General features: G+C 40.9%; 1 protein-coding gene across 1 annotated transcript in view; it reads left to right on the forward strand.

Moving 5' to 3' along the window:
* Positions 1–22,777, forward strand: part of LOC141133429 (complement C3-like) — a 731,058-nt gene that overhangs the window by 132,360 nt on the left and 575,921 nt on the right. The window contains exon 7 of the mRNA XM_073622815.1: positions 17,391–17,478. Within this exon, the coding sequence (XP_073478916.1) occupies positions 17,391–17,478 (88 nt within the window). The remainder of the gene's footprint in view (positions 1–17,390; positions 17,479–22,777) is intronic.

Consider the following 22,777-nt stretch of genomic DNA (forward strand, 5'->3'; position numbering starts at 1 on the left):
AGCCCTCTACCTTTTCCTCCACCTCTTTGAATTGGAGTGGAGAATTTGGGGGAGCGTATGGTTTCTTCTGCATAATCATTGTCATACACATATGGGTTAATAGATGTGGGGTTGGGGTTGGTTTGGCTTGGTGCTAAAGTAGGGCCCTGGGATTTTTGGGATGATGGGGGCGTGCCTTCTTTGTTACTGGGTACTTGCTGCCAAGAGTAAACTAAATTTGATTTAAAATCTTCTAAATCCCTGTGATACTTCTTAATTTTCTTTTTTTGTGTTTCCCTATCTACTTTTTCTAATCTTTTTTGAACTCTATTGTTAAAATCAATGATGAGCTGACTATCCTTGATAGGCTCTAATTGATGCTGTAGATTAGTGATTTTTAACTCTATGTTTGCCATTTTGCGTTTTTTTCTCTGGAGTACTAATTCCTGTAATTTATAGCCAACTCCATTAAAAAAATCTAACCACTCTTGGGCTGAGCCTTGGTCCTCCAGACCATCTTGTGGGGCAACATCCCACCTTAGACTTCTTATAATAATTTTCTCTTTTATATATTGCTCAAGAGTGCAAATATCCCACCAGGTGCGTACCTGTTTCTCTAAAGTGTGGCCTAATGCTGACAAAGCTCCATTATAATTAATCTCTGTGGTGGTGGGTTCGTTCACAGTGAACAAAGCATTTATGTCTATATGTCTACTACTTAGATATCTGAGAACATCCATGGCTGCAGAGAAAAAATTAAATTAAAAGTAAAACCGTATGCAAAATATGTGAAAAACTGACGCCTATATCTCACAATGCTCTGCGCCTAGGACTGCCCATGAAATCAAATGTAGTAAAAAGAAAAGCAGCTACTTAAATGAAAAACATATATGCATAAGCAAAAAATGAATGAAATACACAAATGAATGCAGCTCTGTATTCATTAACCAGTTCAGATCCACACTATAGCCGAATGACGGCTACAGCACGGACCTGCTTTGCTGGGACTACGTCTATTGACGTAGTCCTGTGCCCGAGCGGCCTGCGTACCCCCTTCAGGGCGCGCACGGCGCACTCTGTGATCAGCGAGTCTATGAGATTCGCTGGATCACAGATCGGAGTAAGGGGTCGATCCCGACCCCTTAACACGTGATTGGCTGAGAGCTGATCATGTAATGTCAACAGAGCCGGTAATCGGCTATTTTTTCTCCTCGCGCTGACAGCATGAGGAGAAAAAAAAAAGCCGATCACTGGCGGCTGTGAGAGGGACATCAGTCCTGATCACGGCAAGCTGCTGCCAGATCATCAGTGCCCACCTGTGCCCCCTGCCAGTGCCACCTAGCAATAGGCAACAGTGCTGCCTACCAGTGCCCACCAGCACCACCCATTAGTGCCCACAGTGCCACCCATCAGTGCCCACAGTACCACCCATCAGTGCCCACAATTATGCATAAGCAAAAAAAGGTGTAAATCAATGGTGCCAAGTCTCTGATTCCTTATTTGCAGCAGCGCTATGTGCCCGATGTCAAGACACATATAAATAAGACAAAAAATGGTAAAGAAGATGTGCAGGACAGTTCAAAAGAATTCCAGTCTGTGCATATGAAGAGTTTCTTGTCACCAGGAAAAAGACAACACCGCGTGAGGGGGTGTCCCCCAGTGAGTTTGCACTCACCACAATTCCAGAAAATACAGGCCTTTGTACTGTTGTTATTTAATAACCATCCATCTTCTATCACCAACCACCAGATGTCGCTAGCATTCTCGATTAATAGTATACCATAAGGGGAAAAAAACAAACTCATATAGCGTAATATTGCTAATGATAAGTTTATTAACATATAATGTTCCCTCCCCCCTTAAAAACTGCGTACCAAAAATAAAACAATAGTAAAGCAGAAAGAGCGTTTGTAAAGTGCACTGTGCCTTAGTCTACGTCTCCCGGGATGAGTTGCCAGAGCGCTCGCTGTATGCGGCTGGTTTCACTTGCTTCCTGGTTCCTTCCGGTGCGTGGAACGCACACGTCACTTCCGGTGGATTACGACCCTGACGCGTTTCGTCACTTCCGGACGTCATCTGAGGGCGTAATCCACCTATCATTCAGCCGGTTTTTTATATCAGTGGCAGATGCAACAGCCAATGGGAGAGGGCCTTTTAATAGGATGCCTCCCCATGACGCTGGAGCTCTACAAAACTGTCAGCAATGGGAAACTAAATTCGCAACGCCGGCAGAGTGTTTTTTTAAAAAAAGAAACCTGCCACTGCCGCCTGTATCGGAAGAAAATTGTGACATCTATGTCCTATACATAACAGTACTTTGTTTGAGCCCAAACAACATCTATTCAATATCCTCACTGTACATCAAGCAATGGGCATAATATAGGACATATAACATGATGGGATGCAATCCTCCATGTATCAACTTATCCCGTTTGGACTGCTTATTTAGCATATACCATAGCAGTCTTCAATATTATTATAAATGTCGGGATAAAAACTAGTGAATACTAATATCCAATGATAAAAATTATCATAATGTTATCCAGCAACAGAAAATAAATACTATTAATACTATACGTGGAGGATGCAATACAATGGCATTAAATACACATTTATGGTATAAATAGAGATAAATAGGTGTACTAACTATTTAAATATGTGATAGGTAAAACCAGCTGCCTAAAGTTAAAAAAGAATACCTTAAAAATAGGCTAAAATAATGTATCAACTAAAGATGGGGGAGATTATGTGTATGTATGTATAGACCGTATGGCCATACACAATAAACGATTCTATGATCAATGTGATTATGAATTTTAATAAAAATGATAAGAAATAAATAATTAATTAATTATGATAAGAAATAAATAATTAAACTATATCTCATAGGGAATATTATGTTAGAGACATTAAGAAGTGGGAATTATGTATCACTAATAAAGCAGTTTATATCGAGCTCTATATTGAGACCTCTGGGAGAAAGTGCGTCTACGGAATATATCCATCGAGTTTCGTGCTTGGATAATTCGCGAATGCGGTTCAAACCCCTCCAGTGAGTTTGGAGATGTTCAACTCCCCAAAATTCCAACCCCTTGGGGTCCCTGTTATGTTTCAACCTAAAATGCAAAGATACATTGTGGTCTTTGTATCCAATCTTAATGTTGTTAATGTGCTCCGCGATTCTAATCCGTAACAATCTCTTTGTCCGGCCTATATAAATCAGGCCACAAGGGCACCTTAAAGCGTAGACAACATAAGAACTATTACATGTAATAAACTGTTTGATATCAAAAGACCGGTTGTTCACTGGAGAGATAAAACTTTCAATACCCCTTAAAGGTCTTGCGACCTCTCTGCATGCTTTGCATTTTCTGCATGCAAAGAATCCGTTACGATCCCAAAAGGTCTGGGGGCGTGCCTCAACAACAGTGCTGCACATCAGTGCCACCTATCAGTGCCCATCAGTGTCACCTACCAGTGCCCATCAATGCCCATCAGTGCCACCCATCAGTGTCCATCAGTGCAATCTATCAGTGGTACCTATCAGTGCCCATAAGTGCCACCCATCCGTGCCACCTATCAGTACCACCCATCAGGGCCCATCAGTGCCATCTTATCAGTGGCCATCGGTGCCGCCTTATTTGTGCCCATCAGTACCGCCTTATCTGTCCCCATCAGTGCCACCTTATCTGTGCCTATCAATGCTGACTTAACTGTGCCAATCAGTGCCCATCAGTGCAGCCTATCAGTGCCCACCAGTGCAGCCTATCAGTGCCCACCAGTGCCACCTCATTAGCGCATATCAATGAAGGAGAAAAATTACCTGTTTGCAAAATTTTATAACAAACTATTAAACATGATTTTTTTTTTTCAAAATTTTCCATCTTTTTTTGTTTGTTTAGCAAAAAATAAAAACCCCAGCTGTGATTAAATACCACCAAAAGAAAGCTCTTTTTGTGGGGAAAAAATGATAAAAATTTCATTTGGCTACAGTATTGTATGACCGCGCAATTGTCATTCAAAATGTGTCAGCGCTGAAAGCTGAAAATTGTCTGGACAGGAGGGAGGTTTAAGTGCCCAGTAAGCAAGTGGTTAATACATCATTTAAATGTACATGCAAGAGAAAATACATTGATCATGAGACTTTATATGAGGCAAGTCACTTCAAAGATAATGCACAAGGTACACACAATTTCACATTTTAAAAAAATAATTGTAATTGAACATTCCATGATTCCTAAAAGTACACGATGACAAATTTTGATTATGATAAAGACACATTAAAAAGAGGTGACAAATAAGAAATTCTTAAAATAACATGATAATATACATATAGAGATATGTGATTAACATAAGATTTAACAAACAGAATTTCTTGACATCCTAAGACTCTATGCATTTCGTGGATCCCTGTCCACTTCATCAGGAGTTGATGCGAGAAAGGTATCTATGAATTTAGGTAAATATAAAAGTATAAGAATCCCATGTAGAAAAAAAGATATCTAACTCCTCAAAAGGAGAGAGGGAAAAAAAGGGATTTTTACTTACAGGTCAGCTCAAAAAGTGAACCCAGCATCTAAATGGGCTAAGGGCACCAAAAAACATCTATCCTGGGACTGTGGCAGGATGGCCCACACAGGCCAGAGGGACAACCGGAGGGACGGCCAGGCTTCTAAATACAAGTCCATAGGGTCCCGCTATGCATTGGCACCATGCATACACACCTAGCTCGTGATGTCAGCAGGTATAACGATGTCTGCGCTGTCTTTGTCCCTCTGATGCCACAAAGTGGGGACTGCCGTGTTTGACATGAACCTGCTTCCATCACCTGCACTGAATATGGGACTTGCTCTCACCATTCTCCCTCTGCACATTTGGCATCTGCATGATGCTGGCGGGGACCCGCCCTAGGCCTCTGGGATATAAGGTTGAAGCCGACTAGGTGACCATTCTTTTTGTCATCTGGTGGGTAATTGGGATTGCTTCAGAGACCATGGAATATCACATGTATGACTCCAGGGTGGTTACTGGTGTTCTCCATCTCCATTTGTATTGACATTTTTATCTATTCAATTGAGTAATCCTACTTCATTCCCAACTTGTGCTTATTTTTCTACTAACCCACATGTTTTTTTTTTCTCTTGTCATATTGGGCTTTCCGGTGTTTCCCTTTTCTTTTCTCACTATCTTGGAGCATTTTTTCTCTTTCCTGTCACATCACTTAGATACTAATATTGATATTCTCAATGATCACATATCTCACACATGTAATATACAGTGGGGATGGAAAGTATTCAGACCCCCTTACATTTTTCACTCTTTGTTATATTGCAGCCATTTGCTAAAATCATTTAAGTTCATTTTTCTCCTTATTAATGTACACACAGCACCCCATATTGACAGAAAAACACAGAATTGTTGACATTTTTGCACATTTATTAAAAAAGAAAAACTAAAATATCACATGGTCCTAAGTATTCAGACCCTTTGCTCAGTATTTAGTAGAAGCACCCTTTTGATCTAATACAGCCATGAGTCTTTTTGGGAAAGATACAACAAGTTTTTCACACCTGGATTTGGGGATCCTCTGCCATTCCTCTTTGCAGACCATCTCCAGTTCTGTCAGGTTTGATGGTAAATGTTGGTGGACAGCCATTTTTAGGTCTCTCCAGAGATGCTCAATTGGGTTTAAGTCAGGGCTCTGACTGGGCCATTCAAGAACAGCCACCGAGTTGTTGTGAGGCCACTCCTTCGTTATTTTAGCTGTGTGCTTAGGTTCATTGTCTTGTTGGAAGATACACTTTTGGCCCAGTCTGAGGTCCTGAGCACTCTGGAGAAGGTTTTCGTCCAGGATATCCCTGTACTTGGCCGCATTCATCTTTCCCTCGATTGCAACCAGTCGTCCTGTCCCTGCAGTTGAAAAACATCCCCACAGCATGATGTTGCCACCACCATGCTTCACTGTTGGGACTGTATTGGACAGGTGATGAGCAAGGCCTGGTTTTCTTCACACATACCACTTAGAATTAAGGCCAAAAAGTTCTATCTTGGTCTCATCAGACCAAAGAATCTTATTTCTCACCATCTTGGAGTCCTTCAGGTGTTTTTTTAGCAAACTCCATGCAGGCTTTTATGTGTCTTGCACTGAGGAGAGGCTTCTGTCGGGCCACTCTGCCATAAAGGCCCCACTGGTGGAGGGCTGCAGTGATGGTTGACTTTCTACAACTTTCTCCCATCTCCCGACTGCATCTCTGGAGCTCAGCCACAGTGATCTTTGGGTTCTTCTTTACCTCTCTCACCAAGGCTCTTCTCCCCCGATAGCTCAGTTTAGGAAGGGTTCTGGTCGTCCCAAACATTTTCTATTTAAGGATTATGGAGGCCACTGTGCTCTTAGGAACCTTAAGTGCCGCAGAATTTTTTTTTTTAACATTGGCCACAATTTTTTGACCTTGCCACAACTCTGTCTCTGAGCTCTTCAGGCAGTTCCTTTGACCTCATGATTCTCATTTGCTCTGACATGCACTGTGAGCTGTAAGGTCTTATATAGACAGGTGTGTGGCTTTCCTAATCAAGTCCAATCAGTATAATCAAACACAGCTGGACTCAAATGAAGGTGTAGAACCATCTCAAGGATGATAAGAAGAAATGGACAGCAACTGAGTTAAATATATGAGTGTCACAGCAAAGGGTCTAAATACTTAGGACCATGTGATATTTCAGTTTTTCTTTTTTTAAATCTGCAAAAATGTCAACAATTCTGTTTTTCTTTCAATATGGGGTGCTGTGTTTATATTAACCCGTAGACTAATGAGATCTCCAAGAGCTAATTGGAGTGAGGTGTGAGCCAACTGGAGTCCAATCAATGAGATGAGATTGGAGGTGTTGGTTACAGCTGCCCTGCCCTATAAAAAACACACACCAGTTCTGGGTTTGCTTTTCACAAGAAGCATTACCAGATGTGAATTATGCCTCACACAAAAGAGCTCTCAGAAGACCTACAATTAAGAATTGTTGACTTGCATAAAGCTGGAAAGGGTTATAAAAGTATCTCCAAAAGCCTTGCTGTTCATCAGTCCACGGTAAGACAAATTGTCTATAAATGGAGAAAGTTCAGCACTGCTGCTACTCTCCCTAGTAGTGGGCGTCCTGTAAAGATGACTGCAAGAGCACAGCACAGACTGCTCAATGAGGTAAAGAAGAATCCTAGAGTGTCAGCTAAAGACTTACAAAAGTCTCTGGCATATGCTAACATCCCTGTTAGCGAATCTACAATACGTAAAACACTAAACAAGAATGGATTTCATGGGAGGATACCACAGAGGAAGTCACTGCTGTCCAAAAAAAACATTGCTGCACGTTTACAGTTTGCACAAGAGCACCTGGATGTTCCACAGCAGTACTGGCAAAATATTCTGTGGACAGATGAAACCAAAGTTGAGTCGTTTGGAAGAAACACACAATAATATGTGTGGAGAAAAAGAGGCACAGCACATCAACATCAAAACATCATCACAACTGTGAAGTGTGGTGGTGGGGGCATCATGGTTTGGGGCTGCTTTGCTGCGTCAGGGCCTGGACGGATTGCTATCATCGAAGGAAAAATGAATTCCCAAGTTTATCAAGACATTTTGCAGTAGAACTTAAGGCCATCTGTCCACCAGCTGAAGCTCAACAGAAGATGGGTGTTGCAACAGGACAATGACCCAAAGAATAGAAGTAAATCAACAACAGAATGGCTTAAACAGAAGAAAATACGCCTTCTGGAGTGGCTCAATCAGAGTCCTGACCTCAACCCAATTGAGATGCTGTGGCATGACCTCAAGAAAGCGATTCACACCAGACATCCCAAGAATATTGCTGAAACAGTTCTGTAAAGAGGAACGGTCAAGAATTACTCCTGACCATTGTGCACGTCTGATCTGCAACTACAGGGAATGTTTGGTTGAAGTTATTGCTGCCAAAGGAGGTTCAACCAGTTATTAAATAGAAGGGTTCACATATTTTTTCTACCTGCACTGTGAAAGTTTACATGGTGTGTTCAATAAAAACATGGTAACATTTAATTCTTTGTGTGTTATTAGTTTAAACAGACTGTGATTGTCTATTGTTGTGACTTAGATGAAGATCAGATCACATTTTATGACCAATTTGTGCAGAAATCCCTATCATTCCAAAAGGGTTCACATACTTTTTATTGCAACTGTATCTGTGTGAGGCGGTCGGCAAGCGGTTAATGAGGAAAAAAATGAACTTAAATGATTTTAGCAAATGGCTGCAAAATAACAAAGAGTGAAAAATGTAAGGGGTTCTGAATACTTTCTGTCCCCACTGTATATAGATATATATTTTTCATAGATTAGTGTTGGCTACATGTGCCATTATTATTCTTTATACCCTATGGATTTGCAATATTTGGAAGCCTGGCCTGCCCTCTGGTTGTCCCTCTGGCTTGTGTGGGCCATCCTGATTCCTGACACACCCCTAGGATAGATGTTTACTGGCACCCTTAGCCCAGTTAGATGCTGGGTTCACTTTTTAAACTGACTTGTATGTAAAAAACCTTTATTTCCCCCTATCCTTTTTTGGAGTTAGCTACCATCTTTTTTCTTCATGGGATTCTTATACTGATATTTACCTACATTTATAGATACCTTTCTTGCATCAACTCCTGGTGAAGTGAACAGGGAGCCATAAGATTCGTAGAGTCTTAGGATGTCAAGAAATTCTGTTTATTAAATTTTATGTTAATCCTGTATCTCTATATGTATTTATTATCATGTACTAGGACGATATGAATGTATTTTGTTATTGTATGAATTTCTTATATGTCAGCTCTTTTTAATGTGTCTTTATCATAACTAAAATTCATAATTATGTAACTTTAACCACTTTTGGTGGTATTTGATTACCTCTGCGTTTTTTATTTTTTGTGCTATAAACAAAAAAAGAGCGGCAATTTTAAAAAAAAAGCAATATTTTTTTACTTTTTTGCTATAATAAATATCCCCACAAAATATATATAAAGACAAATTTCTTGCTCAGTTTAGGCCAATATGTATTTTCTACATATTTTTGGTAAAAAAAAAATTGCATGTACGTAATTTAAATGTACTATTTTAAATACAGCTAGTATAAAATTTGAAATTTGATTTGGTGTCAGCCTCTAGTATTATGCCAAAATACAGCAACCAGACAGTGAGAGGGAGGAGCAGAACAGGAAGCCATTCAGGAGTGCTACATGCCAAATGACAAAAAGGAGAAAATCACAGAGTGAGCATTGGATGACCTCGACAACATGCTGCTACTTCTTCACTATCTGTTCACTTGTATGTATTTTATCTTTGTATTCAGTTTCTTGCCTGGCGTGCAGCTTTAAAACTGAGCCAAAAACATTTTCTCTAGATTTGCTTGGCATGAAGATAGGGTTGGAACCTCTGTCAGGCATATATTGTTATGTTCAGTAGCCCATGTAACATAGAAATGTTCTTACAGGAAGCAGGGTATTGCAATTTAAGCAGAATGCAGTTGAACTTTAGTGGTATCACAAGGCAGCTAGCTAGAAGGGGATTTCTGTTGGAAAGATATTCTCTCACTTCTTGTTGCGTCTACAAAACAGTAAGTGATTGGAAATCTCCTTGGGACACATGGGACAGTGGCTTTAACCCTACTCTACAAAAAATTAAAATAAAGTGTTGACTTTAGATATAACTTAAATATGTAAATTATAGAAAGTCCTGCGAGCCTCCACTAGCCAAAATGCCTAAATAACACCGTAGATCAGCTGTAAGCGTTAAACACGTCTCATAAAGTCATGCAGATGCAAATAAATTGAATATATACGCTGTGCTTCCAAATACCAAATAGACTACACACTATGCATATGTGATAAACAAAGTGCATACAAAAATATGTAAAAGTCATACAGTGGTAAAATCAATCTGTCTATAGTGACTGTAGAAAGTGACAATAATGCAACAAATGCATATATAAATAAATAAAGAATATAAAAATGTAAATAGATTAATAAATAAAGTGCTTCTGTGCATACAAGTGGTTAACAGTTATACCACTTCTAAATGTGTCCAAAGGATCACGTATTGATTAAACAATGATCCCACTACTGAGCTGAACATAAATCAATGTGCTCCTGTGCATATATATGTGACATCCAACTGTGTCAGTTTAAATGTGCTTAAAGTCCATGTGATTCAGAAACTGCTAAGTGGGTGATCCAAAGCATGCCGTAGTGTCCTCACTCTGGTGCTCCCCTTAGGTATTGAATGCTCACCTCAGAGCTTGTGACTTTGCAATTAAGCTCAGTCAGTGCACGCCTATGAACCACTTCTGGGCTGTGCAGTAATACCGGAATCCTGGACCCGTCAGTGCAATACCTCGGTAAGTATGTAGAATAAAAGACTTGATAGTGTAATACAGTTTAAACGGTTTATTAATCAAAGCAAAACCCCCATATGGGGTACTCACATAGATCAGGTGATGCAATGGCAAAAAACCTCAGAACCGGAAATAAAAACAAAACTAAAGGGGAGTCACCCCATATTTACAACGAATATATACCGCATCTATGCTTCATCATAAAAAAGGGGCCCAACTAGTGGATTTAAAACCATCTAAATAGATAATTAACATAAATAGGTATGAAAAAATTCTAAAAAATGTATGTGTATATGTATATAAATGTGTATATGTATCTAAAAATCACACTATAGATATTAAAAATATTATTAATATATTAATATTAATATGGTCAGAACCTCATTAGGACTATACATGAATTTATATATTATGGAGATGTGGCTGCAACCCCTACCTCATGTGCGTTAGGAGTCACAAATATCAATTAGCTATACATAATGGACTGGATACCTAATAATTACTTAAAAACACTTTAAATCAAATTCTTTATTTAACCCAACAGGTGCCAGAGATCCTAACTGGTGTATCCATCACGATTCACGCTTACTGATTTCCCTCAGAAAATTAGAACCTCTCCAGTGGAATTCGGGTGCCTCTATGCACCAAAACTGCATGCCAACTGTGCTTTTATTGTGGACATCCCTAAAGTGTACAGAAAGAAAATGTTTGTCCAACCCCTTACTTATGTTTCTAACATGTTTCTAACATGCTCTTCCACGCGATCCTTTAATGCCTTTATAGTTCTACCGACATAGATTAAGTTGCATGGGCATTTTACTGCGTAGACTACGCCCACCGTATCACATGAAATAAAATCCCTGATGGTATATATCTGCTTAGACTGAGGGTTAGAAAATTCTTTTACTTTTCTAAGTTAGTGGGATCCTTACACAGCTGTAACACCGTCCACAACTATGGAAGCCCTTGATGTCATCTTGGGCCTAAGAGGGGGCGGCTCCACCACATTATGGACCAGTCTGTCCCGCAAGTTAGGTACCCGCTTATATACAATTTTTTGTGTTTCCGGCAAACATCCTAAGGTGAACATCCTGTTTCAAAACATTCCAATATTTGTGGATAATTTTTTCCACCTCCTTATTTTGTAGGTTGAAATTTAGAACAATACATGTACCCATATCATTGTTGGTTCCATCGTTTCTGGTACTGTCTAGTAGATCTTCCCTATCCATATTTTTTGATCTTATTCTTCTCATTTATCAGGAAATCATCACGGTATCCTTTATCTCTAAACATCTTGCTCAGCATCTTTGATTGCAATTCAAAATCAATTTCTTGTGTGCAGTTTTTTCTTATCCTCATGTATTGTCCTCGAGGAATATTATCTAACCAAGGTCTAGAATGACAGCTCATAGTGGGAATATAGGAATTGCGATCTGTCGCTTTAAATTAAGTTTTTTTTTCTATACCCCATGATGTGTTTCGGATCTCCAGGTCCAAGAAATGTATCATATCCTTACTGACATTCCATGTTAAAGCGGGGGTCCACCTATCTATCGTTTTTTTTTTTTTTTGGAGTTCATTCACAAACTTTTCTTCTCATGATTATCTACTCACGTGTGTAATAAGTCCGCCTGTGTCCGATTTCATTGTAAAGAATAACTTATAAAATTAACTGAAGGCGGTTTCCATCTTCATTGTGGGCATTTGAAGCTCACAAGCATGTATTTCCTGGATGCGGTGAATGCTGTGCTCCCAGCATTCACCGAGATTTTGTGATGACGCTGTTGCACAATGCATGCCGGGAAGCCTGAGACTAGCTCCCAGGGGACTGTGGGAGGTCTGGGAGAGGCTAGAAACACGCCTACTCCCATGGGAGGAAAACCAGGAAGTGCTAAGAAGATTAGAAAAAAAAAGGTAATTACGGCGATTTACATTTTTTTTTTTACACAGCATGTCAGCATCTAGGCAAGGAAGAGAATGCATAGAGATAATGTTCAAAATTTGGGTGGAACCCCGCTTTAAGCTGATAATTTGATTATTATCGTTCATGGATTGGAGTTGGTTTTCCAAGGTGTCCACACTCCCTTTACATATGATTAATAGGTCATCTATAAACCGCCTGTATAGCATGATGTTCAGGTCCCCGTTGTATAGGACACCCTCTGCCTCCCATTTAGCCATGTATAGGTTCACAACACTTGGGGCGAATTTTGCGCCCATGGCGACACCTTTGATCTGCAGGTAGAATGTGTTCTGATACCAGAAAAAATTGTGTTCCAAACAGAACTCTAAACATTTCAAAATAAATCTACGTTGATTCTTTTTCACATCACTATTGTTTTTCAGAGCCCACTTTACTGCCCTCATTGCCCCTTGGTGATCGATATTAGTATAAAGTGACACCACATCCCCTGTTGCCATCACCACATCGTCATTAGCTGTGCATTATTTTAACAACTGCAAGGTATGTTTAGTATCTTTTAAGAAAGCATGCATATTCCTTACTAAAGGTTGAAGGTGAATATCAATGTATTCACCCAATCGGGATGTTAACGAGTCTATCCCACTCACAATTGGTCTGCCTGGGGGGTTGACCTTATCCTTGTGAATTTTTGGTATATAATAGATGACTGGAATTCTACTGACAGCGGGAACCAGATATTTTTCCTTGTGTTTATTTAGTAAATCCCTCTCAGTACCATAATGTATGATGGATTCCAATTCCCTTTTAAAAATCTTAGAAGGATCAGATTTTAATATCTGATAAATACTTCTGTCCCCCAGGATCCTATCCATCTCTTTTTTATATTGTTCTAGGGATAACACAACAATACCTCCTCCCTTATCAGCTGGGTGGATAACAATATCTTTTCTACTTTCTAGGGTTTTGAGGCCTTTCTTGATGTCCCTTTGTTCATACACTTTTTTGATTGGGAGTTGTTCTAAATCCGTTGTCACCAGTTTTTTAAAAAGATCCACATATTTGTTGTTCACTATGTGGGGATTAAACACTGAATTATTCCTTAGTTGGGGGAAATTATTCCCCATTGCTGCTTTTTCCACAGGGTTCTGGGCATAGTACTTCTTCACATCAAGTTTATGGATGAACTTCTGAAACCCTATATACGTCTCAAACTTGTTAAGACCTTTTTTTGGGGCAAATGTTATGCCCTTATCTAAAGTTAATGTCTCTTCCCTGGTCAAACTGATGCCACTGAGATTGTAGATGCCTTCTCATAATCTTCCCGCCTTCTTTTTTTTGTTGTATCCTTCGTCCTGCTCATCCCCCGCTTTTCCTATACTTCTTCCATCCTGGGTGGGATCCATCTGGCCCTTCTCTAAAAAAGAGTTGATCAATTGCAACATATAGGGGTTGATAGCTGTTATAATTAGGAACCTTGTATTGATTCGGTGGCAGTCTGTCATACCTCGCTCGTTGTGGTTTTGGAGAGTAATAGTATCCTTCCCCTTGAGTGGGGCCCCTATATGGAGGTGATCCTCCCTGATGCTGATATTCACCCCTCTATACTGCTGTTGTGGTCCCCCTCTTTGTGGGCTTCTATGTTGATAATTTTGCAAGTATTGATTATATTGGTGTCCCTGTGGGTTCTGACCATTATGCTGTAGTCCCATATAGTAAGGTGCATTCCTTGATTGGTTACCTCTCCATTGATTGTTGTTTCCCTAGTGACCCCTATTGCAATTACTATGGTTTTGTAGATGACCATAATAGGGTGGTCTACCTCCATTGTAGTTATATCCCCTATTATCATATTGGCCATTGTAAGGTTTTCTAGTGTTATGCAGTTGTCCTTGTGGGACACCCTGTTCCTTTTCCGGGTAGTGATTCATAGGATATTCTCTGTAAGGCTGCATCATCGGTTGTTGAGGTGGAATATATTGCCTTTGGGCTTGTGGCGTTTTGAATCCCATATTACTGTCTATTACAGGGTTACCTTCATTGGTACATGGTTCCTGGGGAGCCCCATTATTGTTGCACTGTTGACTGCCATCTAAAGATCTGTTTTTTTTTTTTTGGTAGTCTCCCAAGTCACGTAGATATTTCTTTTTCTTAGTATTTTTATTCTCTAGGTTCTTTATCTGCATATTTTTCTGAAGTTCCCCCATATGTTTAGCATATTCAGTTTGGTTCAATTTTATCACAAATTTCCTTAATTTGACCTTCTATTAACCTAATTTTCTGTTGTTTTCCTTTTAATTAAAAAACCCTTTTAAAAAGGATTTGGAATTGGAATCCATCATACATTATGGTACTGAGAGGGATTTACTAAACAAACACGAGGAAAAATATCTGGTTCCCACGGTCAGTAGAATTCCAGTCATCTACCATATACCAAAAATTCACAAGGATAAAGTCAACCCCCCAGGCAGACCAATTGTGAGTGAGATAGACTCGTTAACATCCCGATTGGGCGAATACATTGATATTCACCTTCAACCTTTAGTAAGGAATACGCATGCTTTCTTAAAAGATACTAAACATAGCTTGCAGTTGTTAAAAGAATGCACAGCTAATGACAATGTGGTGATGGCAACAGGGGATGTGGTGTCACTTTATACTAATATTGATCACCAAGGGGCAATGAGGCCAGTAAAGTGGGCTCTGAAAAACAATAGTGATGTGAAAAAGAATCAACGTAGATTTATTTTGAAATGTTTAGAGTTCTGTTTGGAACACAATTTTTTCTGGTATCAGAACACATTCTACCTGCAGATCAAAGTTGTCGCCATGGGTGCAAAATTCGCAAAAAAGTGTTGAGAACCTATACATGGCTAAATGGGAGTCCAAGAGCATATACCATCAGGGACTTTATTTCATGCGATACGGTGAGCATAGTCTATGCAGTAAAATGCCCATGCAACTTAATCTATGTCGGTAGAACTATAAGGACATTAAAGGATCACATGGAAGAGCATGTTAGAAACATAAGTAAGGGGTTGGACAAACATTTTCTTTCTGTACACTTTAGGGATGTCCACAATAAAAGCACAGTTGGCATGTAGTTTTGGGGCATAGAGGCACCCAAACGCCACTGGAGAGGTTCTAAATTTGGGAGGGAAATCAGTAAGCGTGAATCGTGGTTGATACACCAGTTAGGCTCTCTGGCACCTGGTGGGATAAATAAAGAATTTGATTTAAAGTGTTTTTTAAGTAATTATTAGGTATCCAGTCCATTATGTATAGCTAATTGATATTTGTGACTCCTAACGCATATGAGATAGGGGTTGCAGCCACATCTCCATAATATATAAATTTATGTATAGTCCTAAATAGGTTATGACCATATTAATATATTTATAATATTTTTAATATTTATAGTGTGATTTTTAGATACATATATACATACATTTTTTTAATTTTCTCATACCTATTTATGTTAATTATCTATTTAGATGGTTTTAAATTCACTAGTTGGGCCCCTTTTTATGGTGAAGCATAGATGCGGTATATATTCATTGTAAATATGAGGTGACTCCCCTTTAGTTTGGAGACTATGTTTTTATTTCCGGTTCTGATGTTTTTTTGCCATTACATCATATGTATTTTTATGTATTTTATTACATTTTATTTTTACACTATTTATTTATGCATTGTACCAATATAAGATTAATTGTGTGGTGGGGCATCAGGTGATGCTGACCGCCAGATGGGATGGTATGTTAATTCCTTCACGTTTGTCCGAAATACCATTCACACTACCAAATTTGCAGCAGCCTGGGTGGGTCAATTAGGACACTGTAGGGCGTAGGCATAATGGAGTAGATAGGAGATGATTGTATACTGCCAATGCCAGTAGATGTATCCTGGCAGCAGAGTTCCATGTAGTATACTCATTGAGCATAATGATTCAGCACTAGTGTCTTTCTCTTTCTCTCTCTCTCTCTCTCTCCCTCTCTCTCTCTCTCTCTCTCTCTCTCTCTCTCTCTCTCTCTCTCTCTCTCTCTCTATATATATATATATATATATATATAAATACTGACAGATTGACCGTCCAAAAAGAATTCCCCCTGAAGAAGATACAGAATCCCGGTATTGACACGCGTTGGGGAGGGGATAGGACGGCATGTTAGGCAGGTGATCTACTAAGGAGGAAGCACATACCATCCCGATACCAGTCCGGTATTGTTACCCGTTTTCGCTTGATGTAGAGTGGTGCACTGGCGCACCTGATCTATGTGAGTACACCATATGGGGGTATGCTTTGATTAATAAACCGTTTAAATTGTATTACACTATCAAGTCTTGATATAGAGTGGTGCACTGGCGCACCTGATCTATGTGAGTACACCATATGGGGGTATGCTTTGATTAATAAACTGTTTAAATTGTATTACACTATCAAGTCTTTTATTCTACATACTTACCGAGGTATTTCACTGATGAGTCCAGGATTCCGGTATTACTGCACAGCCCAGAGGTGGTTCATAGGCGTGCATTGACTGAGCTTAATTGCAAAGTCACATGCTCTGAGGTGAACATTCAATACCTAAGGAGGGCACCAGAGTGAAGACACTACGGCATGCTTTGGATCACCCACTTAGCAGTTTCAGAATCGCATGGACTTTAATTACATTTAAACTGACACAGTTGGATGTCACATATATGCACAGGAGCACTTTGATTTATGTTCAACTCAGTAGTGGGATCATTGTTTATTCAAGATGTGATCCTTTGGACACATTTAGAAGTGGTATAACTGTTAACCACTTGTATGCACAGAAGCACTTCATTTATTTATTTATCTATTTACATTTGTATATTCTTTATTTATTTATATATGCATTTGTTGCACTATTGTCGCTTTCTACTGTCGCTAGAGACAGATTGATTTTACCACTGTATGACTTTCACATATTTTTGTATGCACTTTGTTTATCACATATGCATAGTGTGTAGTCTATTTGGTATTTGGAAGTGCAGTGTATATATTCAATTTATTAACTTAAATATGTATTTTCTATTTTTTTATATTATATAAATATATATTTTGCAGTCTTACCCAGCTTCGAGATAACACTGACACCACTAAAGAAGTTCTTCTACGTTGACGATGAAGAGTGTGAAATTAAGATTGAAGCTCAGTAAGTGCACAGTAAACGTTTTAGTCTATGAGATCTGTACAAGAGATGTGTGTGTTCTAATGATGGGGGAGATCTGTACAGGAGATGTGTGTGTTCTAGTTAAAGATAAGCCGAACACCCCCCGGTTCGGTTCGCACCAGAACCTGTGAACAGACTGAAAGATTAAAGTCTATGGGACTCGAACGTTCAAAATCAAAAGTGCTAATTTTAAAGGCTAATATGCATGGTATTGTCCTAAAAAGGGTTTGGGGACCGGGTCCTGACCCAGGGGACATGTATCAATGCAAAAAAAGTTTTAAAAACTGATGTTTTTTCGGGAGCAGTGATTTTAATGATGCTTAAAGTGAAAAAAAAGTGAAATATTCCTTTAAATATCATATCCGGGGGGTGTCTATAGTATGCCTGTAAAGTGGCGTGTGTGTCCCGTGCTTAGAACAGTCCGTGCACAAAATTACATTTTTAAAGGAAAAAAAGTAATTTAAAACTGCTTGCAGCTTTAATGTAATGTCAGGTCCCCTCAATATGGATGAAAATCAGTGAGACAAACGGCATGGGTACCCCCCAGTCCATTACCATGCCCTTTGGGTCTTGTATGGATATTAAGGGGAACCCCGCACCCAAATTAAAAAAGGAAACAGCAGTATACAGGCTCTGTACTCTGAACAGCAGTATACAGGTGGTGCAAACAAGACAGGGACTGTAGGTTTGTTGTTAAGTAGAATCTTTTTTAAGCTTTTTGGAAAACATAGGGAAGGGTTATCACCCCTGTGACATTTGTTTTGCTGTCTGTGCTCCTCTTCCGAAGATTGAACCTCACTTTTTGTCCCATTGACAAATGTTTTTTGAAAATGTGGGTTTTTTTGTGAAACAAGGATTGGTGATAAAGCATCAGTGGAAATGAGAAATGTTTTTCCCATATTAACTCTTACAGGAGAGAATTTCCTTTCCTAGGGGTAGATTTCATCTCACTTCCTGTTGTCTCCTTCCGTTTGCAAGTAGGAGTCGTTTGTAAGTTGGATGTTTGAAAGTAGGGGCCTGCCCTATATACTCAACAGAAATTTGGGCCTGAGGTGTTGTTGTGGCCACAACACTGTAAGCCCTCACAGGGCCCTGCTGTGAAATATTAGATCAAGAATTGTAATTACATGCCCCTGTTGAACAGGGGCAAAAAAATTGGGCCTTTGGTGGTGGTGGTGGTGCTGGTGCCACAACACTGTAAGTCCTCACTTGCTCTTGGTGGGCGCAGAAATGGGCCCTGCTGTGAAATATTAGATCAAGAATTGTAATTACATGCCCCTGTTGAACAGGGGCTGAAAAACTGGGCCTTAGGCACTGGTGCTGGTGCCACAACACTGCAACCCCTCACAGATACTCTAGTTCGAACGCAAAAACGAGTCCTGCTGCAAAGTATTGCATCAAAAATTGTAATTACACGCCCCTGTTAAACAGGGGCTGAAAAATTAGGCCTTAGTCACTGGTGCTGGTGCCACAACACTGCAACCCCTCACAGATAGTCTAGTTGTAATGCAGGAACGAGCCTTGCTGCAAAGTATTGCATCAAAAATTGTAATTACACGCCCCTGTTAAACAGGGGCTGAAAAATTAGGCCTTAGTCACTGGTGCTGGTGCCACAACACTGCAACTTCTCACAGAAACTCTAGTTGGAATGCAGGAACGAGCCCTGCTGCAAAGTATTGCATCAAAAATTGTAATTACACGCCCCTGTTAAACAGGGGGCTGAAAAATTGGGCCTTAGGCACTGGTGGCGGCACCCAGAACCAAAAATGTTCTTACAAGATATCAGCGTGATCATTGAGGAGGAAGAGGATAATTACTCAGGATAGTCACTCAGCATCAGCATAAGCAGTCTTTGAAGGGATCTGAGATTTCAAAAAAAATTATTCGGTTACATCAGCATCAGGTGCTTGGTAGCTGGTGGTGATCCAAAACTGATTCATTTTTATGAAGGTTAGTCGATCGACCAAGTCGGTGGACAGAAGCACACTGTAATTGGTTACAAAGCCTCCAGCAGCACTGAATGTGCGTTCTGAAAGAACGCTGGATGCAGGACAGGCCAGTAGCTCAATTGCATACTGTGCAAGCTCTGGCCAGTGATCCATCCTCAAGACCCAGTAACCCAGAGGATTTTCAGTGGGAAAGGTGTCCAAGTCAGATCTTGCCCCTAGGTTTTCCTGCACCATGAAAAACAGATGCTGGCGATGGTTGCTGGAACCGATCATACCTTGGCGCTGCGGACTAAAAAATTGTCTGAACGCATCGGTCAGACGGCCACCTTCTCCACCGCTCCTTCTTTGACTGACCGAAGCCTCAGCAACACGTTGTCTAGAAACAGGAGTTTATAACCTCCCAGTCTCTGGGAACGCGTTGCACAGACCTTTCTGCAAGGCCTCCCGAAGATGTTTCATCTTCTGCTCCCTCTGCAACGGCAAGATAAGGTCTGCAACCTTACCCTTGTAACGTGGATCAAGGAGGGTTGCCAGCCAGTATTGGTCCTTCTCCTTGATACCACGAATACGAGGATCCTTACGCAGGCTTTGCAGGATCAGGGAGGCCATGCAGCGTAGGTTTGCTGAGGCATTCGGTCCGGAGTCCTCTGTGTTACTAAGGACGACATTGTCCGCAGCCACCTCCTCCCAGCCACGTACAAGTCCATGTGTTTCTTGGGACTGATCCCTTAAAGACTGCTGCTGATTCTGAGTGCCAGGCTCCACCTCCATACTGACACAATCCTCCTCCTCCTCCTGTGTGATCGGCGGGCATGCAGGAACACTGTCTGGATAAAGGGGGCCTTGAGACCTTGTCACAGACTCAACGTGGGTGCCTGATAGGAGAGAGGAGGAGGAGGAGGCACATTACCAACGAGGAGATGTTTTGGCCACGCGAGATACGCTTGAGACATATGTTGCAAATAGCAGCGGTGCGATCTGATGCACTCGTCTTAAAAAAGGCCCACACCAAAGAACTTTTTGAATAACGTGCAGAGACTGCAGCACCCTGCACATGCGGAGCTTTGGGGTGTGATGCAGTCAGTGTGCTGCCCTTAGGCTGGCCCCTGGAGGGCATCCTGCCTCGTTGGTGATGTGCCTCCTCCTCCTCCTCCTCTCTCCTATCAGGCACCCACCTTGAGTCTGTGACATAATCATCCCCTCTCTCCTCATCACTGGAGCAAACCTGGCAGTATGCTGCAGCAGGGGGAGCATGACTGCCAGATTGCTGTCCTTCTTGGGCACCCCCTCTGTCCATGCTCACGTTACTGCCTTCATCTAGCTCAGTATCATCATCAGATCCTTCTAAATGCTGGGCATCCTCCTGGAGCATATACCCAACACTGTGGTCAAACAGTTTGAGGGACTCCTCAGGAGGACATGGTGGGGCTAGGGAAGGAGTCACTGATGCCATTGAGCCGAGGGAAGAGGCCGCGTTGGCAGCTGCTTTGCCAGACAAAGTACCCTGAGCATGGGTGAGAGAGGATGAGGAGGATGAGGACGGCTTGGTCATCCACTCGACCTAGTCTTCCGCATGTTGCGGCTCAACACGGCCAGCTGCTGAAAAAAAGGCCAAGCGTGTCCCACGGCCACGTGCTGATGAGGATGCACCGTCTCCACGACCAGCACTGTTGCCTCTAGACACAGAGCCTGCTTGCCCTCTTTTATTGGCTTGTGACTGTCTGCCTCTCCTTGTTGGCCTTCCAGACATACTAATGGCCTGTAGCTGCACTAAGCTGGGATATATATATATATATATATATCTATATATATATATATATATATATAGATATATATATATATGTACTGATACTGCAGCTAGCAAAATCAACTGCCTGCCTGTAGTATGAGAACACCACCAACCTTCTACAGGTAGCTTTAGCTGAACACTGTGCAGAGCTCGTGAAAAACTAACTTGTAGCTTATTTAGCTGCCTGCGGTAGTGATAGGATCAAGAAAACACCACCAACCTTCTACAGGTAGCTCTAGGTGAACACTGTGCAGAGCTCGCAAAAAACTAACTTGTAGCTTATTTAGATGCCTGCGGTAGTGAGAGGATCAGGAAAACACCACCAACCTTCTACAGCTAGCTTTAGCTGAACACTGTGCAGAGCTCGCAAAAAAATAACTTGTAGTTTATTTAGGTGCCTGCGGTAGTGATAGGATCAGGAAAACACCACCAACCTTCTACAGGTAGCTTTAGGTGAACACTGTGCAGACCTCGCAAAAAAATAACTTATAGCTTATTTAGCTGCCTGCGGTAGTGATAGGATCAGGAAAACACCACCAACCTTCTACAGCTAGCTTTAGGTGAACACTGTGTAGAGCTCGCAAAAAAAATGGAGCTTATTTAGCTGCCTGCGGTAGTGGTAGGATCAGGAAAACACAACCAACCTTCTACAGGTAGCTTTAGGTGAACACTGTGCAGAGCTCGCACTACACTAACTTGTAGCTTATTTAGCTGCCTGTGGTAGTGATAGGATCAGGAAAACACCACCAACCTTCTACAGGTAGCTTTAGGTGAAAACTGTGCAGAGCTCGCAAAAAAATAACTTGTAGCTTATTTAGCTGCCTGCGGTAGTGATAGGATCAGGAAAACACCACCAACCTTCTACAGGTAGCTTTAGCTGAACACTGTGCAGAGCTTGCAAAAAAATAACTTGTAGGTTTAGCTAAACACTGTGAGGAGGACGCACTACACTAACTTGTAGCTTTAGCTGAACACTGTGCAGAGTTCGCACTACACTTACTTGTAGTTTTAGCTGAACAATGTGAGGAAGACGCACTACACTAACTTGTAGCTTATTTAGATGCCTGCGGTAGTGATAGGATCAGGAAAACACCACCAACCTTCTACAGGTAGCTTTAGGTGAACACTGTGCAGAGCTCGCAAAAAAATAACTTGTAGCTTATTTAGCTGCCTGCAGTAGTGATAGGATCAGGAAAACACCACCAACCTTCTACAGGTAGCTTTAGGTGAACACTGTGCAGAGCTCGCACTACACTAACTTGTAGCTTATTTAGCTGCCTGCGGTAGTGATAGGATCAGGAAAACACCACCAACCTTCTACAGGTAGCTTTAGCTGAACACTGTGCAGAGCTTGCAAAAAAATAACTTGTACAGTAGGTTTAGCTGAACACTGTGAGGAGGACGAACTACACTAACTTGTAGCTTTAGCTGAACACTGTGCAGAGGTTGCACTACACTAACTTGTAGCTTTAGCTGAACACTGTGCAGAGGTCGCACTACACTAACTTGTAGTTTTAGCTGAACACTGTGAGGAGGACGCACT

The sequence above is a fragment of the Aquarana catesbeiana genome, linkage group LG03 (genome assembly GCF_042186555.1).
Source record: "Aquarana catesbeiana isolate 2022-GZ linkage group LG03, ASM4218655v1, whole genome shotgun sequence".
Classification (NCBI taxonomy): domain Eukaryota; kingdom Metazoa; phylum Chordata; class Amphibia; order Anura; family Ranidae; genus Aquarana; species Aquarana catesbeiana.